This window comes from Stigmatopora nigra, chromosome 6, assembly GCF_051989575.1.
Source record: "Stigmatopora nigra isolate UIUO_SnigA chromosome 6, RoL_Snig_1.1, whole genome shotgun sequence".
NCBI classification, from domain to species: Eukaryota; Metazoa; Chordata; class Actinopteri; order Syngnathiformes; family Syngnathidae; genus Stigmatopora; species Stigmatopora nigra.
The window spans coordinates 12,012,080-12,035,633 of NC_135513.1; the positions used below are offsets into that span (position 1 = coordinate 12,012,080).

Here is a 23,554-nt window from a genome sequence, read left to right on the forward strand (position 1 = left end):
AACATGTCAGATATTATCAAAAATGTCTTTTATTTTCTCTGGAATGTTACTGGAATAAATAAAAGGAGTGAAACATTTTTGCACCAAAGACAACTATTGCTTGTATTGACAAATTAAATTTACAGCATAACATAAAAGGCCTCTTTTTTTCTGCCAACAGCCTTTAGGTGGCGCTGCATTTCTCGCTCACATGTCACTGGGACCCTTCATGGCAGAGTCTTTGCCCCCTACTACTGGCCCCATGGCCGCTGCGACGACGCACTGCGACGGCTCACAATATCCTGCCAATCCAGAGGATCCTGGTGGACCGGGGACGCCAGGAACTCCGGGGGTCCCACGAGGCCCTCGGGGGCCATCGCGACCATCATTGCCAAACGCCGACCGGCCGGGCTGACCTGTAAAGGTAAAAGCATATTTATAGCTTTTTGGTGCATTTCCAGGTGACTCATTGTCTCCTTGAATTTGTTCTAATTCCACTTTTTTATCCATCTTATTTAATGTTGCCTTCAGTTATTTACCTGCCAGACCAGGAGCACCTGGGTGACCTTTAAGACCCCTGGCTGTGGGGCCTCTTTCCCCTCTGTCACCTTGGTCCCCTATGGATAAGAAAATAACATTCCAATTGTACATAATTTCTGTTTGTGTCATTTATTCCATTTATTTCTTGCTAAAAAAAATTGCGTTTGCAGTAATTGTGTGTGTTTGGGGGTCCCACCTTTAGGACCTTTGTGACCAAGCAGCCCAGGCGGTCCCTTGAGACCTGGCAACCCTCGGGATCCTGTATGTCCGGGGAAACCGTTGTCACCGCTGGGGCCCGCGGGTCCGGGTGGCCCAGGGGGTCCTGGTAGTCCAGTGATTCCTGATTCGGGTCTGCTCAAGCTGGCTGCCAGCTGGGCCAACTGCTCTGTACCCCCCAAAAAATGACAGTGATGATAAATAAGGATGAGAGAGGATGAAGATGAGGAGAACCCACCTTGCATGACTCTCATGCAGACTTGTTTGATATGCGTATCTGTTGGTGACTTGCCCTGCAAAAGTACAATCAATGGTTAGTATGAATTTGTCTTGTATATACCCATTTTAATCATTTTTTAAGCATAAATGGATTATACTGCTTCAGCAAAGTGCTTAAAACAGATTAAGTGTTGACCAAACCATATCAAAAAGCCAAAAAAATCATTATATATTTATGCATATATATATATAACTTTTTTTCTGCAGAACTTTATTGTGAAATTCAATGAGTAGCAGGTGTCCAGCCAGCCAATCATTGGGTATGATGCAATCAAAGTGCACAGCCAATCACGGACAGCATTGACAGTAGTTGCACATGAGGCTAAAGTTAACTCTGTTAAAGTGATTGTGATACGTCCACTTCGCAAACCAGAAGAAAATTATGGACTAAATGGAAGCTAGACGACCTCAAGCAACACATTCAGGAGTAAAGTCGTGAAAAATAAGGTAACATTTAAGTCAGATTTGTGAAAATTCTAGTGACATTGATTAAGATGTTTTATGTATGGATATAAATAATGACATTTTGTTATGATTAGATCATTTCTGGGTAGTAGAAATGCACTTGTTGATGGCAGATGTGATAATAAATGTGATAAACTGTGATAAAAAAAAAAAAAATCCCCCCAAACCTCAAAAATCCTTTCAGCACAAATGATAAAAAGTGTGGGTAACAAAGATCTCACCCGAGCTCCCTGTGACCCGGGGACACCCGGCAAGCCCATGTCACCCTGCATCCCTCGTGGCCCCGATTGGCCCGGCTCGCCCTCCTTCCCCTGCTGGCCACGCCCACCTTCGGGTCCTTTGTTTCCAGTCTCTCCCGGTGGGCCCGTCTGAAAACACATTATGAAATATCCACATACTTTTATATACATATATACATAGTTTTGTCTTCAAAAACAATGTTTTTTTCACAACAACCTTGAACAAAAACTCAGATTGTTTTTTCTTTACGCAAACCTACCGCTCCTTTCTCGCCCGGTTCGCCTTGATCGCCCTGTGAGAAAATATAAGTAATATAAATATATATAAAAGCAAGTTCAACAATTGAGATTAAGATGGGAGGAGCTCACCAGATCTCCTCGATACCCAAGCGACCCCTCAGCACCTGGAGGTCCCTAAATTAGAAACCGTCTTTATTAGGATGCTAAAAACGAAAATATCTAACAAGAAAGCGGCGACGTGGATACGCACCTGATCCCCCTTTGGACCATCCAGACCCACAGCACCCTGGGAAATAAAAACCAAAAGTTGAGCATTCTTAACCATTTTTTCCAGTTTATAAAGAAATTTATTGCAGATAATAGCAATAAATGGCTAAATTTGGGGATTGGATGGCCACCCACTCAGGGAGTCGACCATTTGGTGCTCATAGTAGTTGGCCGGGCTAGGCTCCAGCACCCCTTGAGACCCTCGTGAGGATAAAATGGTCAGAAAATGAATGCATGTAGTTTTGCATTACTTTTGCGAATTGACATAAGGACTTAAATATTAAAAATATGAAGATTGGGTGTCAAAATGTACATTTTCTTACCCTGCCGCCCTTCTCGCCTCGATAACCAGCTGGTCCCGGAAGTCCAGGAAGACCCACGTCACCTTTGCCTCCCTGTCACAAATTTCCAAAATTCAACTGACTTTATTCTCATAGTAGAAAAATACCCATTATGGTGGTCTTTCTTGATTAGCCTCACCCGTCCTCCAGGCCCTCCCATGGGTCCACCTGGTCCTCGTTCTCCTCGTTCACCCTGTGACCAATCAGAATGACCGATTTAGGATTATCCGGATAATCTGTTGCTCATTCAGTTTTGCATGGACGAAATCACTCACGGGTCCTCCTCGAGCTCCGATGGGTCCCACCTCACCCTGGTCACCACGCTCGCCCTAAAATCAAATCCCTCGGGTCAGAGTCCTGGAAATATTTTCTGGAATATTTTCCAGACTCCCATACTTGTTTTCCCGGAGACCCCATCAGTCCAGAGACCCCTGGATCTCCCGATACACCCTGGAAAATTAGAAGAAAAAAACTTCTAGGGTCTGACCAATCACTGTACATCATATTATGGTGACCAATCTTGCTTTGATACCTTGGGACCGCTCACTCCTTTTTGCCCGAAAGAACCTGGGACCCCCTAAGGTGAGGGAAAGGGGGCACAGTGATCAAACCAAGTAATAAACTGCAATTACATTTGTTAAAATCATAATAATGATAATAATAAAGAACAATAATCAGTCTTACGGGAAGGCCTTGCAGTCCAGCATCGCCCGGAGCTCCATTCTTGCCAGGAAGACCCTGACAAAACCCACACAAAAGCATCATAAAGATGTCTAGTCGTATGAAAGTCAGATAAAAACATCAAAATATGAATCACCTTGGAGGCAGGAAGCCCTGGGATTCCCTCTCGACCATCCGGACCAGCAAGGCCCTGTGACAGCAACAATTATACACACCCCAGTGAAAAATGTCCAGTCATTAGCATCCTAAGTTAGCATCTAATGCTCACAGCTTCTCCCTTTGGTCCTGGTGGTCCTCTGATTCCGGAAGGACCTCGACCCCCCTACCAAGATGCCAAAAACAACAATAAAAGACTGCAACAATGGGCGATAAATATTCAAAAAGTGAACACAAAGGCCTAACCTGAACCCCACCAGGTCCAATCTCCCCAATTGCTCCTCTTTGGCCGAGGTCCCCCTAAAAAATGTTGAGGAATGAACATGATATTCTGACAAAAATACAGCATACATGGAGAACAACTCAAAAGAAGTATATTGATAACATAGAGGTATTGCAATTCAGTATTGCCCTATTTTTCAGTGTGTACTGCAAAAAAACGTGAAAAACGGAGGAATACTGTAAAATATTTTTACAGTATTCCCCCTTTTTTGCAATGTATTGCAATAACTACACAAAAAACTGCAAAATATACTCATTTCTAACCACTGTATAGTTTAGTCTATACAGAAAATACTCATAATACCTTAATTCACATTTTAGAGTCGTTTTTTTAGTCATCCAACTATACAGAATGGAATATATTATCTTATATTATATTGTGTTAAATTGAAACTCACCGGAGGTCCCTGGCGGCCCCGTGGTCCCAAGTCACCAAGCTTTCCTCGGGGTCCCTGTTTGCAGACCACTTGTTTACAAAAGGGAACAATACTTCAGGAATACTACAAATAGATAATCCTACCTTTTCACCTTTGGAGCCGGTTATTCCTGCTAAGCCTTTTCCTCCGGCTGGGCCCTGAGGATAGAAAAATAGCATTTGCATCTAGACACCCTGAATCGGTGGCCAGCCAATCACAGAGCACGATGAGACAAACAACCATTCATGCTAAAAAAAAAAACATACCTAAGGGCAATTTAAAGTGTCCAATAAGCCTTCAATGCATGTTTTTGTAATGGAGGATACAGTTGAATGACTTACTGGAAGTCCTTGCGATCCAACTTCTCCTTGCCGTCCTTGTTCTCCTTCCTCGCCCTGAAAATATCTTAGAAAATTCAGAAAAGCGCTGTACAAATTTGGTGAATCATGAATATTTATTTATTAACATATTATTTTAAGGAAAATGTGCGAGGATATTTTACCTTGTGACCTTGTCGACCGGGCTCTCCGGATTCACCCCTCACTCCCTTGTGACCCTGCACACAAAAAACAATCACTAAAACCAAAGAACAAACTTGTAAATATGTTTTTAGGGGGATAAAATGAACATACTTTCATGCCGGCAAGTCCGGCGTGTCCTGAAAGTCCTGCTGGACAAGCGCTAGGACACTAAAAGACAACAATTTCAAGTTAGGGCAAATAGAAACTAGCTACAAGCTAACCTCTAACAGGTTTTTTAAATAAAAATAATTCATCATAACATTCCCAAATAAACTTTACACTGAGCCCCAAAAAATAAACAGTGTTAATGTGAATGGAATGAAGCCCGCTTATTGGTACTAAATAGTTAATTTCTTGAATTTTTGTCTACAGTACTTCATATCTTAACCAAATATTGATATATTTTGTATTATATATTCAATTGAGAACATGATAAAGAGTGTAAGTACTTATTTATGTGTTTAGAAACCAGTTAGCAAGATTTTAGGGTTCATTTTTCTCCTGAAATGCTCAGTTTGAAGGTTTTCTAGGAACTCACCAGTTCTTGGCCTTGATAGACCCCCGGTGGACCCTGGAAAATAAAATTGGGGGTACGTCAAGCATGACCAAAATCTAAGACAAGACTGGGATAGCGTCTGAGTGGAATATACCCGAGGTCCCACGGCTCCACTTCCACCCACTTGGCCCTTCTTGCCTCGGGCTCCCTGCAAAGAACATTTTAATTTTAATTTTCATATTTTTCATTAAGCAAGATGATGGTGTCCATTGTAATACTCACAGGGGGGCCAACTTTGCCCATTTCTCCTGGAAGTCCGTCAGTCCCTGGGATTCCCTGATTGTGTCAATAAAATAACTTTCAGTATGCAATTCCTTTTACTAACTTTCAGAAAATGAATTGTCAATACAATACTTACATCCAACCCGTCTGGTCCCACCCCCTAAAAGAGACCATACATCCTTGAGTTAATCGAAAAATCACACAAAAAACAAAAACAAATAACCTTGAACACCTCAATGGGTGTACTTACAGGCTCACCTGCCGGCCCAGGTGGTCCAGGAACCCCCTGAGGACGAGATCAAGGACATATACTGAAATATTTTCCAACAATCAGCTGGTGAAACATACAAATCTTTTCTCGGGATGAATTTGATCACATTCTATATCAAATAAACTCACCTTGGGTCCTTTTACACCCGCTAAACCTCGATCTCCGGGTGGTCCAACGGGTCCCTGTAGAAGAGAACGTTACTGACATTGTTTTCTAGTACAAATTACTAGACTAGGTCAAGTTCTAGTGACCTATAAGCTAGTGGCTAGTCACCAAAAAGTTCAAATTCCTAACCAAGATAAGGGTGCCTTCTCCTAGCTAACTCCTAACTAGTAAAACGCAATTAATTAATTAAAAAAATCTTGCTCCAAGGATTGGTAGATACTAGCCTATGCTACATAGCTACTAGTTTTTAAGACAATCGGCTCACAGATAATAAAGGGATACGACTCCAAAGGTAGTGTCTACAAGAACAACAACAACCTGAGTGATGACTTTACTTGACAGATTTTCAGCCTGAAAAATAGCCCTGATTATCTTTATTAAAGATTTATATAATGTATATAATGAAATATAGCAACCCCGATACCACTGTTTTTGTGGTTTAGCTATATATATTTTTAAAATTGTCTAAAAAATGGCAATCCAAGTGTCTTGAAAGGACAAAAAAAGTTTAATGAGGGGCTTGAGACAAAGTAAGAACAGACAGAAGATAAAATAATAGACATCCAGAAAAAAAATATTTATGCTACCTAATACAAGTAGCAGTGCTGTCTCTGTTGTGTCATTACATTAGGTACAGTCTATTTATTTTTTGTGTAATTCTGCTCTGTACCACAAGATGATGGCACAGAGTTTTTAAGACTTTGAAAACTTATCATTGGCCTTTTCACATTTATCACAATATAGTTTTATATTGTACAGTAATTTTTATTTTTTTGCGTGGTTATTGGATGGTTAAGATGGTGGCTTTGTCCAATTGGCTTTAAAGATGATGAGTGGCTTCTTGTTTAAAGAAATCGTTGGATCCCCTCCTCCTCTTCCTCGTTTTACATTGCAAAGAGGGTCCAAGTGAGTCCATACGGTTAACAGAACCACTGCAGCCGAAGCCGCATCTTTATGGAACACAGTAGCGCCATTCTGCTCCATCCCCCCGCATCTCTCCCCATCTCCCCCATGCCGACCCGCACAAAAAGAGCCCTGTTTCCATCAGGAAACCACTGGGGTGCAGCTTAGATGGAGACGGTTAGACCTTTTCTATGGCTTATTCCCTTCAGTTAACGAAAGCCAGGGATTTCTTTAAAATATGTACAGTGTGTAATAGTGTAGGATAGTTTATTTAATATATATATATATATATATATATATATTTTTTTTTTCATAATTTAGCTTAGCTGAGTTAAGTTTCTACTTACGTCTGCTCCCGGAAGCCCGGAAACGCCAGGAATTCCGTTGATGCCATTTTCCCCAGGCAAACCCTACAACAAAAAAAAGATAAAAACATTAATATTTGTGTGTGTGTGTGTGTGTGTGTGTGTGTGTGTGTGTGTGTGTGTGTGTGTGTGTGTGTGTGTGTGTGTGTGTGTGTGTGTGTGTGTGCATATACAGAGTGTGCAAGTGTGTGTGTAGAGACTCACTGGTCCACCATTCACTTTTGAGTCCACTCCTCTCTCACCCTAAAAAACAAGAAAGCTCTTGTTGAATATATTTGAACACTGCTTGATTAAGAAAACAATATTAATTTAATCAATAATTAGTTATAGGTCTTTTTTGACTGATTGGTTTGTTATTGTATATTGGACTTAACATCATTGGTATATAGCCCATTGGTTTATAGTGGTGTTATTTTGCCATGACTTTGAGGGTCTTGCAATTTCTCTGTACTTTTTACAATGACAAATAAAGTTTTCATATTCTATAATGTAAAAAATTGAATGTATCTAGTTGTCACTTCCGTGTTTATTTTTAGGGTCACTTCTTTTGAGTCGCCCCTCCCATGAAACAAAACACAACAACAAAGGCAAACTCAAAGGCGACTTCTGATAGGCTGGTTAAAAATATGCAAATTTGTAAGACTTGGGTATATTATACTGAATTATTATGTACAAAGTAAACAGGATGCATTAATTTTATTTTGAGTTACTTGTGTCACTAAATTGTTTAATTCTGACATTTTATATATAATGTATAAACCTATGAAAAATAATAAAATAGGGTTGTATAAGAGGCTTTGATGCTATTTAAGGCAGCTTTTCAATGGCATGTATTGCACTTGTGTTTCCTCAGCAGAACCTTCCAGAAGAATCAACTTCATATAAGACGGCCCACTCACATCAATGCCATCCACACCGGGCACGCCAGCTATTCCGGGTGGTCCCGGGGGGCCTCTGGGACCCACCGGGCCCCTCTGCAGAAAAAACAAAAAGGAAAAAAGGGACATATTTTTACATTCATCATTTAGAAAATCACTCACACAGACGCTCTTTGTTTGGCTGATCTGAGGTCAGTCGGACGCCACGTGCTGGGATTAGTGATCGTAAGTGGACCTTTGCGGCAACATTCATACTTTTATACTAAGAATATACATATATATGAACGTAAATATTTGAACACAAGTGTATTGTACGTATATGATGTTTTCTATGGAAACACATACATAGTACTTAATCAAAGTTATTAGTACTGTTTTTATTACCTAACATTTACAGCCACCTCAAAGACAAAATCAAAGACACAATTGTTATGTTACATTGCGCAAAAATACTTGCCACAGTCTTAAAAAATGAGAAAACATTTTCTTTTAAATGAGTCATATCTTGATTTTGCGCTCAGTAAAAATAAAAGCTATTCTGTGAAACTATCAAAAATGGTTAGCCAAGCCACATTTAGTTTGTTTAATTCGAACCCCCATTTTTTACAGCACATCCTCAGACAAAATCAAAAGCTGAAATGCCTCCTCATCATCAAAATAAAATAATATAAGTAAAAATAACCATCAATTTGACCCATTGCTTCACCGCAAATAAAGATAATGCCATAATTCCTTGCTTAATTACAAATAGGCAATTATTTAGATCAAAATAACCAAGAGCCTTACGCTTTTTTCTCCATATCTCAGAAAATTAAACAGCATAATCAGGTCATTTTTGACTATCCCGCTCTGGTATATTTCTATCGTGAGAATGATATCTTCAAGGAAAAAAATGCCGGTAAATCCAAGTGAAAATATGCTTCACCTGAGCAGAGGCGATGAGAAGCGCTTGCACGAGAAGGAGCAATCGGCAGCTCCCGGACAGATCCATGGTCTGACCACCTCACCACGAGTCCCCCGTTTCCCCGGATTTTCCCAGATTATTCGCTATCGGGTCACCTGTTAGACTACCACCCCCACCCGGGCCCCTCATTTCTGCCTCCCGCCCCAAACGGATGCTGGGGGAGGTCCTGTTTAGTCACCTTGCCAGAAAAGGAGGAGGAATTGAATTACACTGACTTCTGTGTGGATAGTTATATTTATTTTCTTTTTTTTTTTTAACTAGATCTTTCATTATATGCTTAGCATTCTCAAAATAGGTTAAAAAGTAGCAATGTGTATTAAATTGTGCACATGTATTTATTTCTTTTTTATTTACGTAGGTATTATATTTCTTTCTTTATATATATATATATTTTTGTCCAATTAATTAAGTTTGATGTGTTCACCTTTGGTGACCTTTGTTTTTGACTCCAACTAGCCGCTAGAGGGCGCTATGACAACGTGTTCACCCACCACTACCAACGCTCCACCGAAGAAGTATAATTAAGCGTAGAAGAAGAAACGGCGTCTTTTTTTAAATACTCGTCAACGGTCGTGGCGTTTCCTTGGTGCACATTTGTTTGTTTCCTACTAAAGAAGACAACAATAAACTTAAAAGCCATGGTTCATCAAATATTATAGAATAGAAGTGTATTTAACGACTCCATCATTAAAGAACACCGACGCGCTGCTGCTGGGGTAAGTAAAATAATCAGCACCTGTTTCTAGCATCACGGCCAAAGCAGTCCACATTAAACGTGACGTTCGGTGTCATAGTTACGATTTTCTAACTTAATATTTACTTGTAATACTAATGAGTTTTTATCACACGATTCATGACATAATCCCCTGCACATAATGTTGACGTTATGCTAAAACAAAATTTGTGAAATATAAACTAAAATTAAGTGATGCTGTTTTACGTCACATGTTTCGTGTATGATTCGACTTTCGATGGCGTTTTGGCGTTATTTGGTTAAGCACGTTTAATACCATTTCTTGTACAGTAATGTGAGCCTTTTGCCTATAAACAAACCAGAATGCGTTTTTTTCTTCATAATTGTGTCATGACAATGCAATATTGTTATGACCGCTCACAATTTCTATTCATGCGTTACTCAAAAAAGAAAAATGTCTGGTCTCAAGTCTCAGTTTAAGTGTGAAAAGCAATAACGAAAGAAACAATGGACATTACAGGCGAACATATTAGCCCTAATGATGGTAATAAATACTGTCTAAAAACCCATTCTAACACGAGCTCAGTGAGTACTGTTTCTCAAAGTAGTGTCTTCAATTTGTGTTTGATCCAGACTGCTAAAAAGTTGTTTATTTCCCCCAGAATCTCCAAAACTTAGAAAATTCTATGGACAACCTAGACTTCTCTGAAGAGGAGATTAGACAGCAACTGGTAGAAGTGGGATACACAGACTTCCCAAAACAAAGACTGCAAGAATTCAAGCAAGGTGACATCACATCTTATCTGTTGACATTTGACAGAAAAGCTTTAGGCACGAATATATATTTTGCAATGATTAAGAGTGACAGAGTGAGATGATTTTCCTTTCCTTTCTATAGATCTCCTCTTTTAACATGATTGCAATAGAATCGAAAGCTGCCCAATCCTGATTACAGCAATTTGGCATCTCTGCACGTTCATATAAGTTAGGTGATTTCCTCTCAAAGCAACACCATCAAGCCACAAAGGATTTTAAGAATTATGGTGGAGTGCTACAGAATGGGCGGATGCCTTAGAAAATTTAATTCTACCCCTCAAAAAATTTGGAAAATTGAAAATTTGCCAGCAAATTCAGAACCCCTCTTTAGAAAATCATTTTTGTGCTTTAATCCATCCAACACATGTCAATTGTGTTCACAGATTTGGAAGAATTGATTCAAAATGGCAGCTTGCCCAGTCCGCCGACGAGTTCGGTTAATGCCAACTTGAGACCCGGACCACCCGCCTTCACCAGGGAAATAGGTGTGTGTGCTCGTCTGCTTGTGTAAGTGATCAGATGTGTGTAATCTGTGTATATGTGGACATTTTTCTGTGTCTGTGTCTTCTAGTTAGCCCACGTGACCTTGACACATCTCCCGGGAGCTTTTCTCCCCTTGGCGACAACCATAACACACAAGTAAGCCCATTTTGCACCTTTTTCATCTCTGATCAATGTTTAATAATTAATCTTCCTCATTTATAGTGATGACATTTTCTTATGGCATTTGTTTGTATATTAATCTTTGGCAGGTTCTGATTCCAAGTGCTCAAAAAGATGGCCGCCCGCAGCAGCACAGGAGCAGTGAGGCACCCTACACATTGGTGCCCGACACTCGAGGCGGACAGTACATTACCAGAATAGTCTCTAGGTTTGTATACAGTATCCCCCCTGTTTTTCATGGATTTTAATTTAAACATGGATTTTTTTTAATGTATATTTGTTCTTTCTCTTGTCGACGCGCAGGAAGATTAATGGACAGTCGGTAGTCTGCGATGAATCCTACTACAAGCAAGACTCCGGTAATTTTTCCAATCATTTTCTCATTTTTCTGTCCACAATACATACATTCTCAGGGTTTCACAAATGCCAGTGGCCACTAAACATATAATTGACAGCAAGTTATTACAATGTACATCATTTTTAATCAGGCAAGCTAATCTTTAAGGCACGGGTTTCAAAGTGGCGGCCCGGGGGCCAAATTTGGTCCGCTGCATCATTTTTTTCGGGCCCAAAAAAGCAATTCTAAAAATAAATATATAAAAATATTTTCAGTTTTCCACTTTGATATGTAACATAATTAATGAAAAAATGTGGTTTCCTTTTGAAATGAAAAACATGATTAAAAGTGGTTTCCCTTAAAGCTCAAATAAAAAAACAACTGAATATATAGGGCTTTTGATCCAATTCTATTAATCCAGTTTTAAAAAATATAATCCACCACCAAATGAACTCTGCTAGTACCAGTCCAACCCATGTCAATTCTTTTGTCAGATCGAGAAATCTTGACTCAAAATAGCGGCTTCCCTGGCTCAACCACTTCTTCTGCTGACCCCAAGTTCAAACCCAGACCACCCGCCTTCACCAAGGAAATAGGTATGAGTGCACGTCTGCATTCAAGTGTAGTTGTGTAATCTTTGCGCGGACTAGCTTGATGTGCATATTCAGCAATGTCTAAGTGTGGCTGTGTCTTCTAGTTAGCCCACGTGACCTTGACACATCTCCCCCCACAAGCTTTTCTCCCCTTGACCAGATCCATAACACACAAGTAAGAAACCTGCCAAAAGCCAATTTTGCACATTTTTTTCATCTCTTATAGTGATAACCTGTTTGTATATTGATCTTTGGTAGGTTCTGATTCCAAGTGCCCAAAACGATGGCCGCCCGCAGCAGCACAGGAGCAGCGAGGCACCCTACACGTTGGTGCCCGACACTCGAGGCGGACAGTACATTACCAGAAAAGTCTCTAGGTTTGTAATATAGTATACCCCCCGTTTTTCACGGCTTTTCATTTTTAGTTTTTTTTTTTTTAACCGTGAAAAATTAAAAACTGAAAACCTGTTTTTTTTTAATGTATATTTTTTCTCTCTCTTGTCGACAAACAGAAAGATCGATGGACAGTCGGTAGTCTGCGATGAATCCTACTACAGGCAAGACTCTGGTAACTTTTCCCCTTTTTTTTCATATTTTTTGTCCAATACATACATTCTATGGGTTCACCAATGCCAGTGGCAACTAAAAATATAATTGTCAGCAAAGTATTACAATATATACCATTCTTAATCAGGCAAGCTAATCTTTTGGGCACTGGTGTCAAAGCGGCGGCCCGGGGGCCAAATTTGGTCCGCCACATATTTTTTTTCGGGCCCGAGAAAGTAGATCTAAAAATAAATACGTAAAAATATTTTCTATTTTCCACTGTGATATGGAACATAATTAAAGAAAAAATTGGTTTCCTTTTCAAATGAAATAAAACTGAATATTTAGGGCTTTTGATCCAGTTCTTTTAATCCAATTTAAAAAATACATATATATAATCTGAATATAATATCTAAAATGGCCACATACCCTAACTCAGTCCAACCCATGTGAATTTTTTTTTCAGATCGAGAAATCTTGACTCAAAATAGCGGCTTGCCTGGCTCAACCATTCCTTCTGCTGACACCAAATTCAAACCCAGACCACCTGCCTTCACCACGGAGATAGGTATGAGCGCATGTCTGCATTCGAGTGTCGTTGTTTAGTCTTTGCACGGACTAGCTTGATGTGCATATTGGATTGGAAAACTTTATTCAGCTATGTCTTTGTGTGGCTTTATCTTCCAGTTAGCCCACGTGACCTCCACATATCTCACGGGAGCTTTTCTCCACACGACAATGGACGGAACACACAAGTAAGACAAAGATCCACCACTTCATCTTTAATCATGTTTATCGTGTACTTTTGCTTATTTGGATTAATAGCAGGTTTAATTTGTGTATTCATTCAATTTCGGCAGGTTCTGAGTCCAAATGTCCAAAAAGATGGACGCATGCAACAGCGCCTCCTCGAAGCCGGCGAAGCACCTCCCATATTGTTGCCCGACACCCAGGGCGGACGACTCATCACGAGAAAAGTCTTAAGGTTTGGGATGACTATGCAAGAAAATTGATTTTTTAAAAATATTTTATGTATCTATGTGCATCTGAATGTATCTTTCTTGTTTATAATCAGGAAGGTAGACGGACAGTCGGTAGTGTGCGAAGAATCCTACTACAGGCCTGATTCTGGTAAGCTTCCTATTTATTTTGCATTTACCATTTGACGTCACTGCACACACCAAATTGTGACGTGAACCACAAAGACGACTTGCGTCAAAATTACATTTTTACTATTACAATAAACTCAAAATTATTTTTAAAGCTTGGATAATTAAAGGAGTCACTAACAATAAAATAAGCACATTGGGGCTTTTTATAGGGCAGTATTAAGTATTAGATGGAATAATCAAGTGGCTAATATATGAACAGAAGTATATATTTGACATTCACACTAGAGTATATTTTTGTATTTTTTATTGTTTTATAATGTAACTTGAGCACTGCGTTAGATTGGTAATATACATGCAGTACCAATAGCCTCCAACAGACGGCGACATAATCGCCCATGCCATCAATCTGCTCAGCTAATCAGCTTAGGTGCTCTTAAGAGCTCGAACAAGGTTCACCAGTCTCTTACTCAAGGTAAGAGACCAACATGTACCAAATGTGCCAAGACCAGGACGAAAGCTCCTTCAGTTCCTCCTTATGGTCCAGCGAGGAAGAGGCCCGGATTGACGGATTTGACAGTCCAAACGTCCAAACCGGAGAAGACGCTAGCGGCGAAGACACCGGGACCGAAGATGACGGTTCCGTCTTCCACTCTGAAAAAAATGGTAATGAGGAAGAAGACGCCCGTAGTGAAGACACCTCCGTGGTGACGTCCGGTTACGGCACCCTCAGACCTGAAGACCAACACGTGGGAGAAGAGCAGGACAGTTGCGCCGAAGGTTCCCAGAGGAGGTACGATAAAGAGGGCGCTGGATCACGGGACAGCTTTTACGATGATTCCACACATGGGTCGGAAGACGACGAAAGGGACAATGTCTCTCACGGAGACCAGAAGGAACCGGAGAACCAGCGGATTCACGTGGATCACATTTCTAATAGCACGAGTGAAGATGTATATGAGAAATTATGGCCAAAACCAGAAGAATGTGACCATAACATCAGAAGTGAAGATGAGGAAAAAACTGAGGATCTCCACAATGACAACAAGAATGATAGTGAGATGCCAGAGACCCTTTCTCATGAGCATCATCGTCATAAAAATGATTGTGAAGATATGGAAATTATAGTGTACCATCCCAATGAGATCCATTTTGACACCCACAGTGAAAATGTCCCCAATGAAGACAGACAGAAGAATGAAGTAATTCCTGATCTTAATTCAGAAACCTCACGAGACCATGAGGGACTTGGACATGTCGGGGATGAAACGTTCCTCCTGGACAAGGTTGAATTGGGGAGCGGTCTTCTGGTGGATGGAGAGGAACACACCAAGAACTGTGACAAAGTCTTTGGAAGTCACGACTCAAAGGAAGAGTCCAGCAAAAAGATCACCTCGGAGGAAAACTTTGTCAGTGTTGAGGCATTGGGGATTACCACACAACAGGGTACATTGAAGTCATCATAGGTTTCTTTGAGTTGTCTTTGATGAGCAACCAATTAGGCCTGAGCAATTACACTAAATAGGAAGTTTAACCCTCATAAAAAGTGTTTAAGAAAAGAATTTTCTCTCCCTATTCGTGCTGTAAGCCCCTTAATCAAAAAGAAATAAATACAAATAACTGAACAAATAATATTTTATTGTAATGTTGAATAATCTATTAAATAACCAATAAGCCAACAACAAAAACTTGCACAAACTTTAATGAATTCACAAAATGATTGCCAACCAAATCCAGGTTGGACTTTGTTTTTACTGATGTACATTTCTCCCACTTTTTATTAGACATTATTTTTTTGTGCTGCTCTCTCCGTAAAAACATTGATATGCATTTTTTTTCTGTTTTGCAGATTGCTCCAGTTTGCTGCAATATAGCCTTTCTGGGCTTAACATACACGACTCAGAAAATGACAAATCCAGCCTGGGCAACGATATGGTGGGGATCTCCCTCAGCAGCTTTGGATCTGGCAGCACACGCTCTGTACGTTACAGAAAATAAATAAATACATAAGTGTGCTTTCACAATGAATTAAAAGATGCTTCTGTTTGGTTCCAGACACGATCGGGAAGCGAGAGCGACTTACGGACCAAACCCAAATCCTGTAAGTCTACCATTAGTGCAAGTTGGAAAAATAAGCAAATGGTGAATCTGAAAAGATATCCAGCTTCTCCCAAATCTTGTCATTCATTCATACTTGTCACCTGTTGTAATTTCAGTCATTCGTCCCATCATGACGCAGAGGAACATCAAGAAAATGGACCCGGTAACCAGGTTAGCCTTTTGAATTCCTTGTAGATTACCATATTTCCTGGAGTATAAGTAGCATTTTCCAAAGAAAGGATCATCAAATTTTGTCACTTGACAGGTATTTCCAGTACAAGCAGCTGTGGGACGAATTCAAGCTCCCCGGAGAGCGAGACCACCGGGAACTCCGCTGGGAAATCAGGGTTTGTTATCTTATTTGAATATTTTTTATATCTCTTTTTAAAGTAAGTGTCCAATTTTTTTTTTTTTTTTTGCAGGAGCGACTTGCATATCAGCCAATAGCTGTGAGTAAAAGCAAATTATACCTTTCACATTGTAAAGATGCATTTAAACAGTGTTTTTCCACACTGGAGATTAGGAGTAGAGATGGAATAAATGACTAATAAAATTAACCTATTAAGCTAATTGAACACACCGATAAAATTGTGGACTGAAGTTTGATAACCTAAGGAATATAATGACTTTTTGTGTTGCAGCCCAAGGCTCGCAGGACTTACGTGGCCAACAGCTACGTGGTTCCAACGGAAAAGAAGCGGTCGGCTCTTCGCTGGCAAATCCGCAACCAGATGGCGCATCCGGATCAGCCGCATGGGTTCTCGTACCGCTTTTGAGGAACTTTTTTTAAGCAAACAGCACTTTTTGTGGCAACAAGGAGCTCCATAAGAAAAGGCAACAAGTACATAGAAGGAGGCAAGAACATAGACCCAGCCTTACAAGTTCCAAAATTGATAGTCAGAGCTCTTTGTCACACATTAATTTTTTTTAGGGCGTTGGAGCCATGGGGTTAGGAAATAGTCCTAATTATACCCAAGTATCAATGTGAGGCCTTTTAATAGTTTTGTTTGTTTTTGTTCTTAACAAGGAAATGGTTATTTTTCAAGTGCCAAACAGGGACAGTAACAACACAAATTTGGACTTGAGCACCTTCATTTACCTTTTTTTCCCTCCACAACGCCAAAAGCAACAGGCCCACAAATCTGTTTTGAGGCTTGAGCTTGTCACAAATAAAATTTTATTATTTAATGAACATGATATATGCATACAGTTAAAAGTGATTGATTAACAATGTAAGTCTGAGTAGGGCAATTTAAAGGGGTAAAGCGCTGTATATCGTTGGTCCTGCCAAAGCAATTTCTCCTCCAGGAAGCGCAACGTCTCCAGCGTGAGGACCAAGCCTTCGTGTTTCAACATGCTGTGCACGTTGAGACCTGCGCAGGCAACAAGTAAATCCACTGCTTACCTTTGACGCTCCAAAGACGGCGAGAAAACGCACCGAGAGCCGGGATGAGGTTGACGGTCTTGAGGGTAGCCGTGGCCTGCAGGATGTTGTCGGCAAAGTTGTCTCCTCTGTGCAACAAGGACCCAAGAACATGTCCAATTGAGAGAAGATAAATAAAGCTAACAGAAAATATATATTCGAATAAATGACTCACACATCGACCACGAGCAACGACTCCTCCCATTTTTTGAGCTGGATGGCATCCAGCAAATCTTGCGGGTCCGGACTCGGAATGTCCAGCGAGTCAACAATGTGTAGTAAGCCCTAAAAAGACAGACCACCACCATCATTCAAGTCTGATCATTACTATACTCTGTCGTTTTTAGAGAGAAAAATGCCTTACTATACTATGTCGTTTTTAGAGAGAAAAATGCCTTACTATACTATGTCGTTTTTACAGAGAAAAATGCCTGACTATACTATGTCGTTTTTACAGAGAAAAATGCCTTCCTATACTATGTCGTTTTTACAGAGAAAAATGCCTTACTATACTATGTCGTTTTTTTTTAAGACAAAAAGCCTTACTATACTATGTCGTTTTTGGAGAGAAAAATGCCTTACTATACTGTCGTTTTTAGAAAGAATTTTCTCTCATTTTCTCTCTAAAAACGACATAGAATAGTAAGGCATTTTTCTCTCAAAAAACGACATAGGCATTTTTCTCTCAAAAAACGACATAGTATAGTAAGGCATTTTTCTCTCAAAAAACGACATAGTATAGTAAGGCATTTTTCTCTCAAAAAACGACATAGTATAGTAAGCCATTTTTCTCTCAAAAAACGACATAGTATAGTAAGGCATTTTTCTCTCAAAAAACGACAGTATAGTAAGGCATTTTTCTCTCAAAAAACGACATAGTATAGTAAGGCATTTTTCTCTCAAAAAACGACATAGTATAGTAAGGCATTTTTCTCTCAAAAAACGACATAGTATAGTAAGGCATTTTTCTCTCAAAAAAACGACATAGTATAGTAAGGCATTTTTCTCTCAAAAAAACGACATAGTATAGTAAGGCATTTTTCTCTCAAAAAACGACATAGTATAGTAAGGCATTTTTCTCTCAAAAAACGACATAGTATAGTAAGGCATTTTTCTCTCAAAAAACGACATAGTATAGTAAGGCATTTTTCTCTCAAAAAACGACATAGTATAGTAAGGCATTTTTCTCTCAAAAAAACGACATAGTATAGTAAGGCATTTTTCTCTCAAAAAACGACATAGTATAGTAAGGCATTTTTCTCTCAAAAAACGACATAGTATAGTAAGGCATTTTTCTCTCAAAAAACGACATAGTATAGTAAGGCATTTTTCTCTCAAAAAACGACATAGGCATTTTTCTCTCAAAAAACAACATAGTATAGTAAGGCATTTTTCTCTCAAAAAACGACATAGTATAGTAAGGCATTTTTCTATCAAAAAACGACATAGTATAGTAAGCCATTTTTCTCTCAAAAAACGACATAGTATAGTAAGGCATTTTTCTCTCAAAAAACGACAGTATAGTAAGGCATTTTTCTCTCAAAAAACGACATAGTATAGTAAGGCATTTTTCTCTCAAAAAACGACATAGTATAGTAAGGCATTTTTCTCTCAAAAAACGAAATAGTATAGTAAGGCATTTTTCTCTCAAAAAACGACATAGTATAGTAAGGCATTTTTCTCTCAAAAAAACGACATAGTATAGTAAGGCATTTTTCTCTCAAAAAACGACATAGTATAGTAAGGCATTTTTCTCTCAAAAAACGACATAGTATAGTAAGGCATTTTTCTCTCAAAAAACGACATAGTATAGTAAGGCATTTTTCTCTCAAAAAACGACATAGGCATTTTTCTCTCAAAAAACAACATAGTATAGTAAGGCATTTTTCTCTCAAAAAACGACATAGTATAGTAAGGCATTTTTCTATCAAAAAACGACATAGTATAGTAAGCCATTTTTCTCTCAAAAAACGACATAGTATAGTAAGGCATTTTTCTCTCAATAAACGACAGTATAGTAAGGCATTTTTCTCTCAAAAAACGACATAGTATAGTAAGGCATTTTTCTCTCAAAAAACGACATAGTATAGTAAGGCATTTTTCTCTCAAAAAACGACATAGTATAGTAAGGCATTTTTCTCTCAAAAAACGACATAGTATAGTAAGGCATTTTTCTCTCAAAAAAACGACATAGTATAGTAAGGCATTTTTCTCTCAAAAAACGACATAGTATAGTAAGGCATTTTTCTCTCAAAAAACGACATAGTATAGTAAGGCATTTTTCTCTCAAAAAACGACATAGGCATTTTTCTCTCAAAAAACGACATAGTATAGTAAGGCATTTTTCTCTCAAAAAACGACATAGTATAGTAAGGCATTTTTCTATCAAAAAACGACATAGTATAGTAAGACATTTTTCTCTCAAAAAACGACATAGTATAGTAAGGCATTTTTCTCTCAAAAAACGACATAGTATAGTAAGGCATTTTTCTCTCAAAAAACGACATAGTATAGTAAGGCATTTTTCTCTCAAAAAACGACATAGTATAGTAAGGCATTTTTCTCTCAAAAAACGACATAGTATAGTAAGGCATTTTTCTCTCAAAAAACGACATAGTATAGTAAGGCATTTTTCTCTCAAAACGACATAGTATAGTAAGGCATTTTTCTCTCAAAAAAACGACATAGTATAGTAAGGCATTTTTCTCTCAAAAAACGACATAGTATAGTAAGGCATTTTTCTCTCAAAAAACGACAGTATAATAAGGCATTTTTCTCTCAAAAAACGACATAGTATAGTAAGGCATTTTTCTCTCAAAAAACGACATAGTATAGTAAGGCATTTTTCTCTCAAAAAAACGACATAGTATAGTAAGGCATTACTATACTATGTCGTTTTTAGAGAGAAAAATGCCTTACTATACTATGTCGTTTTTAGAGAGAAAAATGCCTTACTATACTATGTCGTTTTTTGAGAGAAAAATGCCTTACTATACTATGTCGTTTTTTGAGAGAAAAATGCCTTACTATACTATGTCGTTTTTTGAGAGAAAAATGCCTTACTATACTATGTCGTTTTTTGAGAGAAAAATGCCTATGTCGTTTTTTGAGAGAAAAATGCCTTACTATACTATGTCGTTTTTTGAGAGAAAAATGCCTTACTATACTATGTCGTTTTTAGAGAGAAAAATGCCTTACTATACTATGTCGTTTTTTGAGAGAAAAATGCCTTACTATACTATGTCGTTTTTTGAGAGAAAAATGCCTTACTATATTATGTCGTTTTTTGAGAGAAAAATGCCTTACTATACTATGTCGTTTTTTGAGAGAAAAATGCCTTACTATACTATGTCGTTTTTTGAGAGAAAAATGCCTTACTATACTATGTCGTTTTTTGAGAGAAAAATGCCTTACTATACTATGTCGTTTTTTGAGAGAAAAATTCCTTACTATACTATGTCGTTTTTTGAGAAAAAAGCCTTACTATACTATGTCGTTTTTTTGAAGAAAAAAGCCTTACTATACTATGTCGTTTTTTTTGAAGAAAAAAGCCTTACTATACTATGTCGTTTTTTGAGAGAAAAATGCCTTACTATACTATGTCGTTTTTTGAGAGAAAAATGCCTTACTATACTGTGTCGTTTTTTGAGAGAAAAATGCCTTACTATACTATGTCGTTTTTTGAGAGAAAAATGCCTTACTATACTATGTCGTTTTTTGAGAGAAAAATGCCTTACTATACTATGTCGTTTTTTGAGAGAAAAATGCCTATGTCGTTTTTTGAGAGAAAAATGCCTTACTATACTATGTCGTTTTTTGAGAGAAAAATGCCTTACTATACTATGTCGTTTTTTGAGAGAAAAATGCCTTACTATACTATGTCGTTTTTAGAGAGAAAAATGCCTTATTATACTATGTCGTTTTTAGAGAGAAAATAGCCTTACTATACTATGTTGTTTTTAGAGTGAAAATAGCTTTACTATACTATGTCGTTTTTAGAGAGAAAATAGCCTTACTATACTATGTCGTTTTTAGAGAGAAAAATAGCCTTACTATACTATGTCGTTTTTACAGAGAAAAATGCCTTACCATACTATGTCTTTTTTTGAGAGAAAAATGCCTTACTATACTATGTCGTTTTTTTAAAGAAAATAGCCTTACCATACGATGTCATTTTTAAAGAAAAAAAAAACCTTACTATACTATGTCATTTCTTAGGGAAAAAAAGCCTCACTATACTAAGTTGTTTTTTAAAAAACCTACCTGGGCCAACTTGGAGCTGAGAGCCACTTTAAGCCCGAGGACCCGCACCTTCATGGGCAGCATGTAGTAGTAACTGGTGGGGCCCCTGGGCCCGTGGGACACGCCCCCTGATAACATCACGCACCATGTCAAAAGGCACACTCAAAAATGTGGGAGACGGAAGCAAAAACGTGGCCATACCTCCTCTCCATAGGGGTGAGCGGATGCTGCTGTGGCGAGCGCGGCCCCCTCCCTTCTGCTTCCACGGTTTGCGCCCGCCGCCGCGTACCTCGGACCTCACCTTGGTGTTGGCGTGACTCTGAAAACGGGAAAAAATGCATTTGATGTAAAAGGAAAGAAGGAGCACAGTCAGGTGAAAATAAAACGCCACTTTTAAGACTGAAAAAGTAGGTGCCATCATAAATTCAGGGTCCTGACATTCTAACCACTGACAATGCTATTTGTTTCAGATGTACTGTCATTATTTTTTGAATAAAAAAATGAATTGTGGTGGTTATCATTACCATATATTGATTATCTCTTTTGATTCTAGAGTCTCAAAATCTTCAAAACAATAGAACTCATCCTGGAAATTGATTATTTATGTCTGATTGTTTATTTGTGTTATTTGTGAACTATGTGATGAAAGCTTTAAATCAATAAATTATACTTGAATAATGACAATAAAGGCATTCAATTCAATTCAAAAGGTCTTTTTTTCCACAAACTTGAGTCTAATAATCGGGCCAATACATTATATCGGCCGATACTCAATCTAGTAAACGTCAATATATCAACAGAGTTGTACTTACGATACGTTTGAAGTTTCTTTGCCATACTTCAACACTGTGCAGAATGTCCAACCTTAACCGGAACACAAATATGCACATCAAATCTCCAGTTCCCATTTTGCCACTTTAGCATTGGCTGCTAGCCGAAGCTAACCTGGGTGGGACGGCGAAGACGTCGGGGTGCAACTCAGCTACGCCCAACGGGTCGTCGCTTTGTCCCTGCAGGGCGTCCACCCACAGCCGTACGGCGCTCCTGTGGGCCGGAATGTCGGCATCGCAAGACCTCAGGAGCGGCAGGGGGGAGTCCAGCGGGGGAGGCGGGCGCTCTGAGTGGGGTCAAAATTTGGAAAGGTTATGCATCCATTCGCTTGGAGTATTTTATACAAGTTAGGAGTATACTCACTTGTTTTGGGTGCACCTTGTAGATTGGCGGGTAGTAACAGGTTAGGTGGAAGAGCATTTTCGCCAGCCAATGACGATGCAAACTATACACACAGACAAGATTTCCAAAATAAACCAGTTAGAAACGAATGTTTTACAATTTGTACAACAAGATAGTTCCAGATTTTTTTTCCAAGACCGTACATGACTTTTGAAGACCAGAAATAACCGAAACATTGTGCAAAATAGGGCTTTTGAAAATTATGTTTTACAATTCGTATTATTTGTTACATATTTTTTAATGAATAAACAATAAATTCACATTTCTCTCGTATCTATCAGTCAATTGAAAGCTCTGATTGTATTTAAAAAGATTTAAGGGAAGAAAAAAAAACTAAATATTGTGCATAGAAAGAGGTAAATGAGGCATTAGACTGCATTACTTCAAAAATATTAATATTGAAAAATACAACGATTCAAATAAATACAATATCTCTTCCCCTGAAGAGAAAAAAATGCAAATCTAGTCACTGTGTATAAATGATAATTTGACCACAACTCCTGATTACAATAAAATGTTGGACTTTAAGAAAAATAGGACCGAATTCGACTGTAGTTGGCGAATCACCCCTAAAATGAAACTATATAAGTATATGCAGGGCACATTGGCCACAGACGCGACACCATGGTTGCTATCAATGATGAGATCCGTACTCACTCGTTTCGCAGAGCTTCTTCCGCACAGCTGCAGAGAAAAACGTAAAAACATCTTTTTTTGTGTGCGTTTTAATTCATATTATACAGCGATCTGAACGAAATTCGGTGACTAGCTGCCTCGCTTGTTAAAGCCACGGCGAGGTCGTGCCTGGTCGTTCCTGTGCGTTATTGTCGCAGGAGTATGACGTCAATGAAG

The 23,554-nt window shown here is 38.7% G+C and overlaps 3 protein-coding genes across 6 annotated transcripts; 1 reads left to right on the forward strand and 2 right to left on the reverse strand.

The window, feature by feature from the left end:
- Positions 1-13: 13 nt before the first annotated feature.
- On the reverse strand, positions 14-9,058 carry col9a1a (collagen, type IX, alpha 1a). Its single transcript, XM_077718526.1, has 32 exons — positions 8,908-9,058; positions 8,004-8,078; positions 7,309-7,347; positions 7,087-7,149; positions 5,800-5,853; positions 5,651-5,686; positions 5,537-5,560; positions 5,401-5,454; positions 5,273-5,326; positions 5,161-5,193; positions 4,734-4,790; positions 4,604-4,657; positions 4,443-4,496; positions 4,206-4,259; positions 4,084-4,137; positions 3,650-3,703; positions 3,516-3,569; positions 3,384-3,437; positions 3,251-3,304; positions 3,099-3,143; positions 2,963-3,016; positions 2,842-2,895; positions 2,706-2,759; positions 2,549-2,620; positions 2,209-2,244; positions 2,088-2,132; positions 1,979-2,011; positions 1,701-1,847; positions 974-1,028; positions 716-904; positions 519-596; positions 14-395 (listed from the first exon to the last, which is right to left on the reverse strand). Exons 1-32 carry the CDS (start codon positions 8,971-8,973, stop codon positions 187-189), a joined length of 2,058 nt encoding a protein of 685 aa, XP_077574652.1. The 5' UTR covers positions 8,974-9,058; the 3' UTR covers positions 14-186.
- On the forward strand, positions 7,955-17,001 carry hyls1 (HYLS1 centriolar and ciliogenesis associated). Of its 4 annotated transcripts, XM_077719099.1 has the most exons (21): positions 7,955-8,207; positions 9,410-9,662; positions 10,303-10,426; positions 10,840-10,941; positions 11,028-11,095; positions 11,209-11,327; positions 11,423-11,478; positions 11,951-12,052; positions 12,154-12,224; positions 12,308-12,426; positions 12,562-12,617; positions 13,062-13,163; positions 13,283-13,350; positions 13,456-13,580; positions 13,671-13,726; positions 15,554-15,684; positions 15,760-15,805; positions 15,921-15,975; positions 16,070-16,151; positions 16,227-16,253; positions 16,446-17,001. In XM_077719099.1, exons 3-21 carry the CDS (start codon positions 10,327-10,329, stop codon positions 16,578-16,580), a joined length of 1,620 nt encoding a protein of 539 aa, XP_077575225.1. In that variant the 5' UTR covers positions 7,955-8,207; positions 9,410-9,662; positions 10,303-10,326; the 3' UTR covers positions 16,581-17,001. The 4 variants fall into 4 exon arrangements, with proteins under 4 accessions (XP_077575225.1, XP_077575227.1, XP_077575228.1 ...); XM_077719101.1 differs by lacking the exon at positions 9,410-9,662; XM_077719098.1 differs by lacking the exons at positions 7,955-8,207; positions 9,410-9,662 and adding an exon at positions 9,900-10,225.
- On the reverse strand, positions 16,964-23,554 carry mrpl4 (mitochondrial ribosomal protein L4). Its single transcript, XM_077719103.1, has 9 exons — positions 23,360-23,554; positions 22,664-22,745; positions 22,415-22,586; positions 22,282-22,333; positions 21,671-21,788; positions 21,491-21,597; positions 17,403-17,512; positions 17,243-17,316; positions 16,964-17,177 (listed from the first exon to the last, which is right to left on the reverse strand). The coding sequence occupies exons 1-9, from the start codon at positions 23,408-23,410 to the stop codon at positions 17,029-17,031; spliced, it is 915 nt and encodes a 304-aa protein (XP_077575229.1). The 5' UTR covers positions 23,411-23,554; the 3' UTR covers positions 16,964-17,028.

What these genes read in the sequence shown, in the direction of transcription:
- col9a1a (XM_077718526.1), bottom strand. Translation starts at nt 8,973, where the DNA reads ATGGATCTGTCCGGGAGCTGCCGATTGCTCCTTCTCGTGCAAGCGCTT. An exon ending in TTGGATCGCAAGGACTTCCA is followed by an intron (nt 4,260 to 4,442) that starts GTAAGTCATTCA and finishes TTCTATCCTCAG; the next exon opens with GGCCCAGCCGGAGGAAAAGG. An exon ending in TTGGGTATCGAGGAGATCTG is followed by an intron (nt 2,012 to 2,087) that starts GTGAGCTCCTCC and finishes ATTTTCTCACAG; the next exon opens with GGCGATCAAGGCGAACCGGG.
- hyls1 (XM_077719098.1), top strand. Translation starts at nt 10,148, where the DNA reads ATGGACATTACAGGCGAACATATTAGCCCTAATGATGGTAATAAATAC. An exon ending in CCCATTCTAACACGAGCTCA is followed by an intron (nt 10,226 to 10,302) that starts GTGAGTACTGTT and finishes TATTTCCCCCAG; the next exon opens with AATCTCCAAAACTTAGAAAA. An exon ending in AACTCCGCTGGGAAATCAGG is followed by an intron (nt 16,152 to 16,226) that starts GTTTGTTATCTT and finishes TTTTTTTTGCAG; the next exon opens with GAGCGACTTGCATATCAGCC.
- mrpl4 (XM_077719103.1), bottom strand. Translation starts at nt 23,410, where the DNA reads ATGTTTTTACGTTTTTCTCTGCAGCTGTGCGGAAGAAGCTCTGCGAAA. An exon ending in ACAAGGTGCACCCAAAACAA is followed by an intron (nt 22,587 to 22,663) that starts GTGAGTATACTC and finishes GACCCCACTCAG; the next exon opens with AGCGCCCGCCTCCCCCGCTG. An exon ending in CAACCTCATCCCGGCTCTCG is followed by an intron (nt 17,178 to 17,242) that starts GTGCGTTTTCTC and finishes TTGCCTGCGCAG; the next exon opens with GTCTCAACGTGCACAGCATG.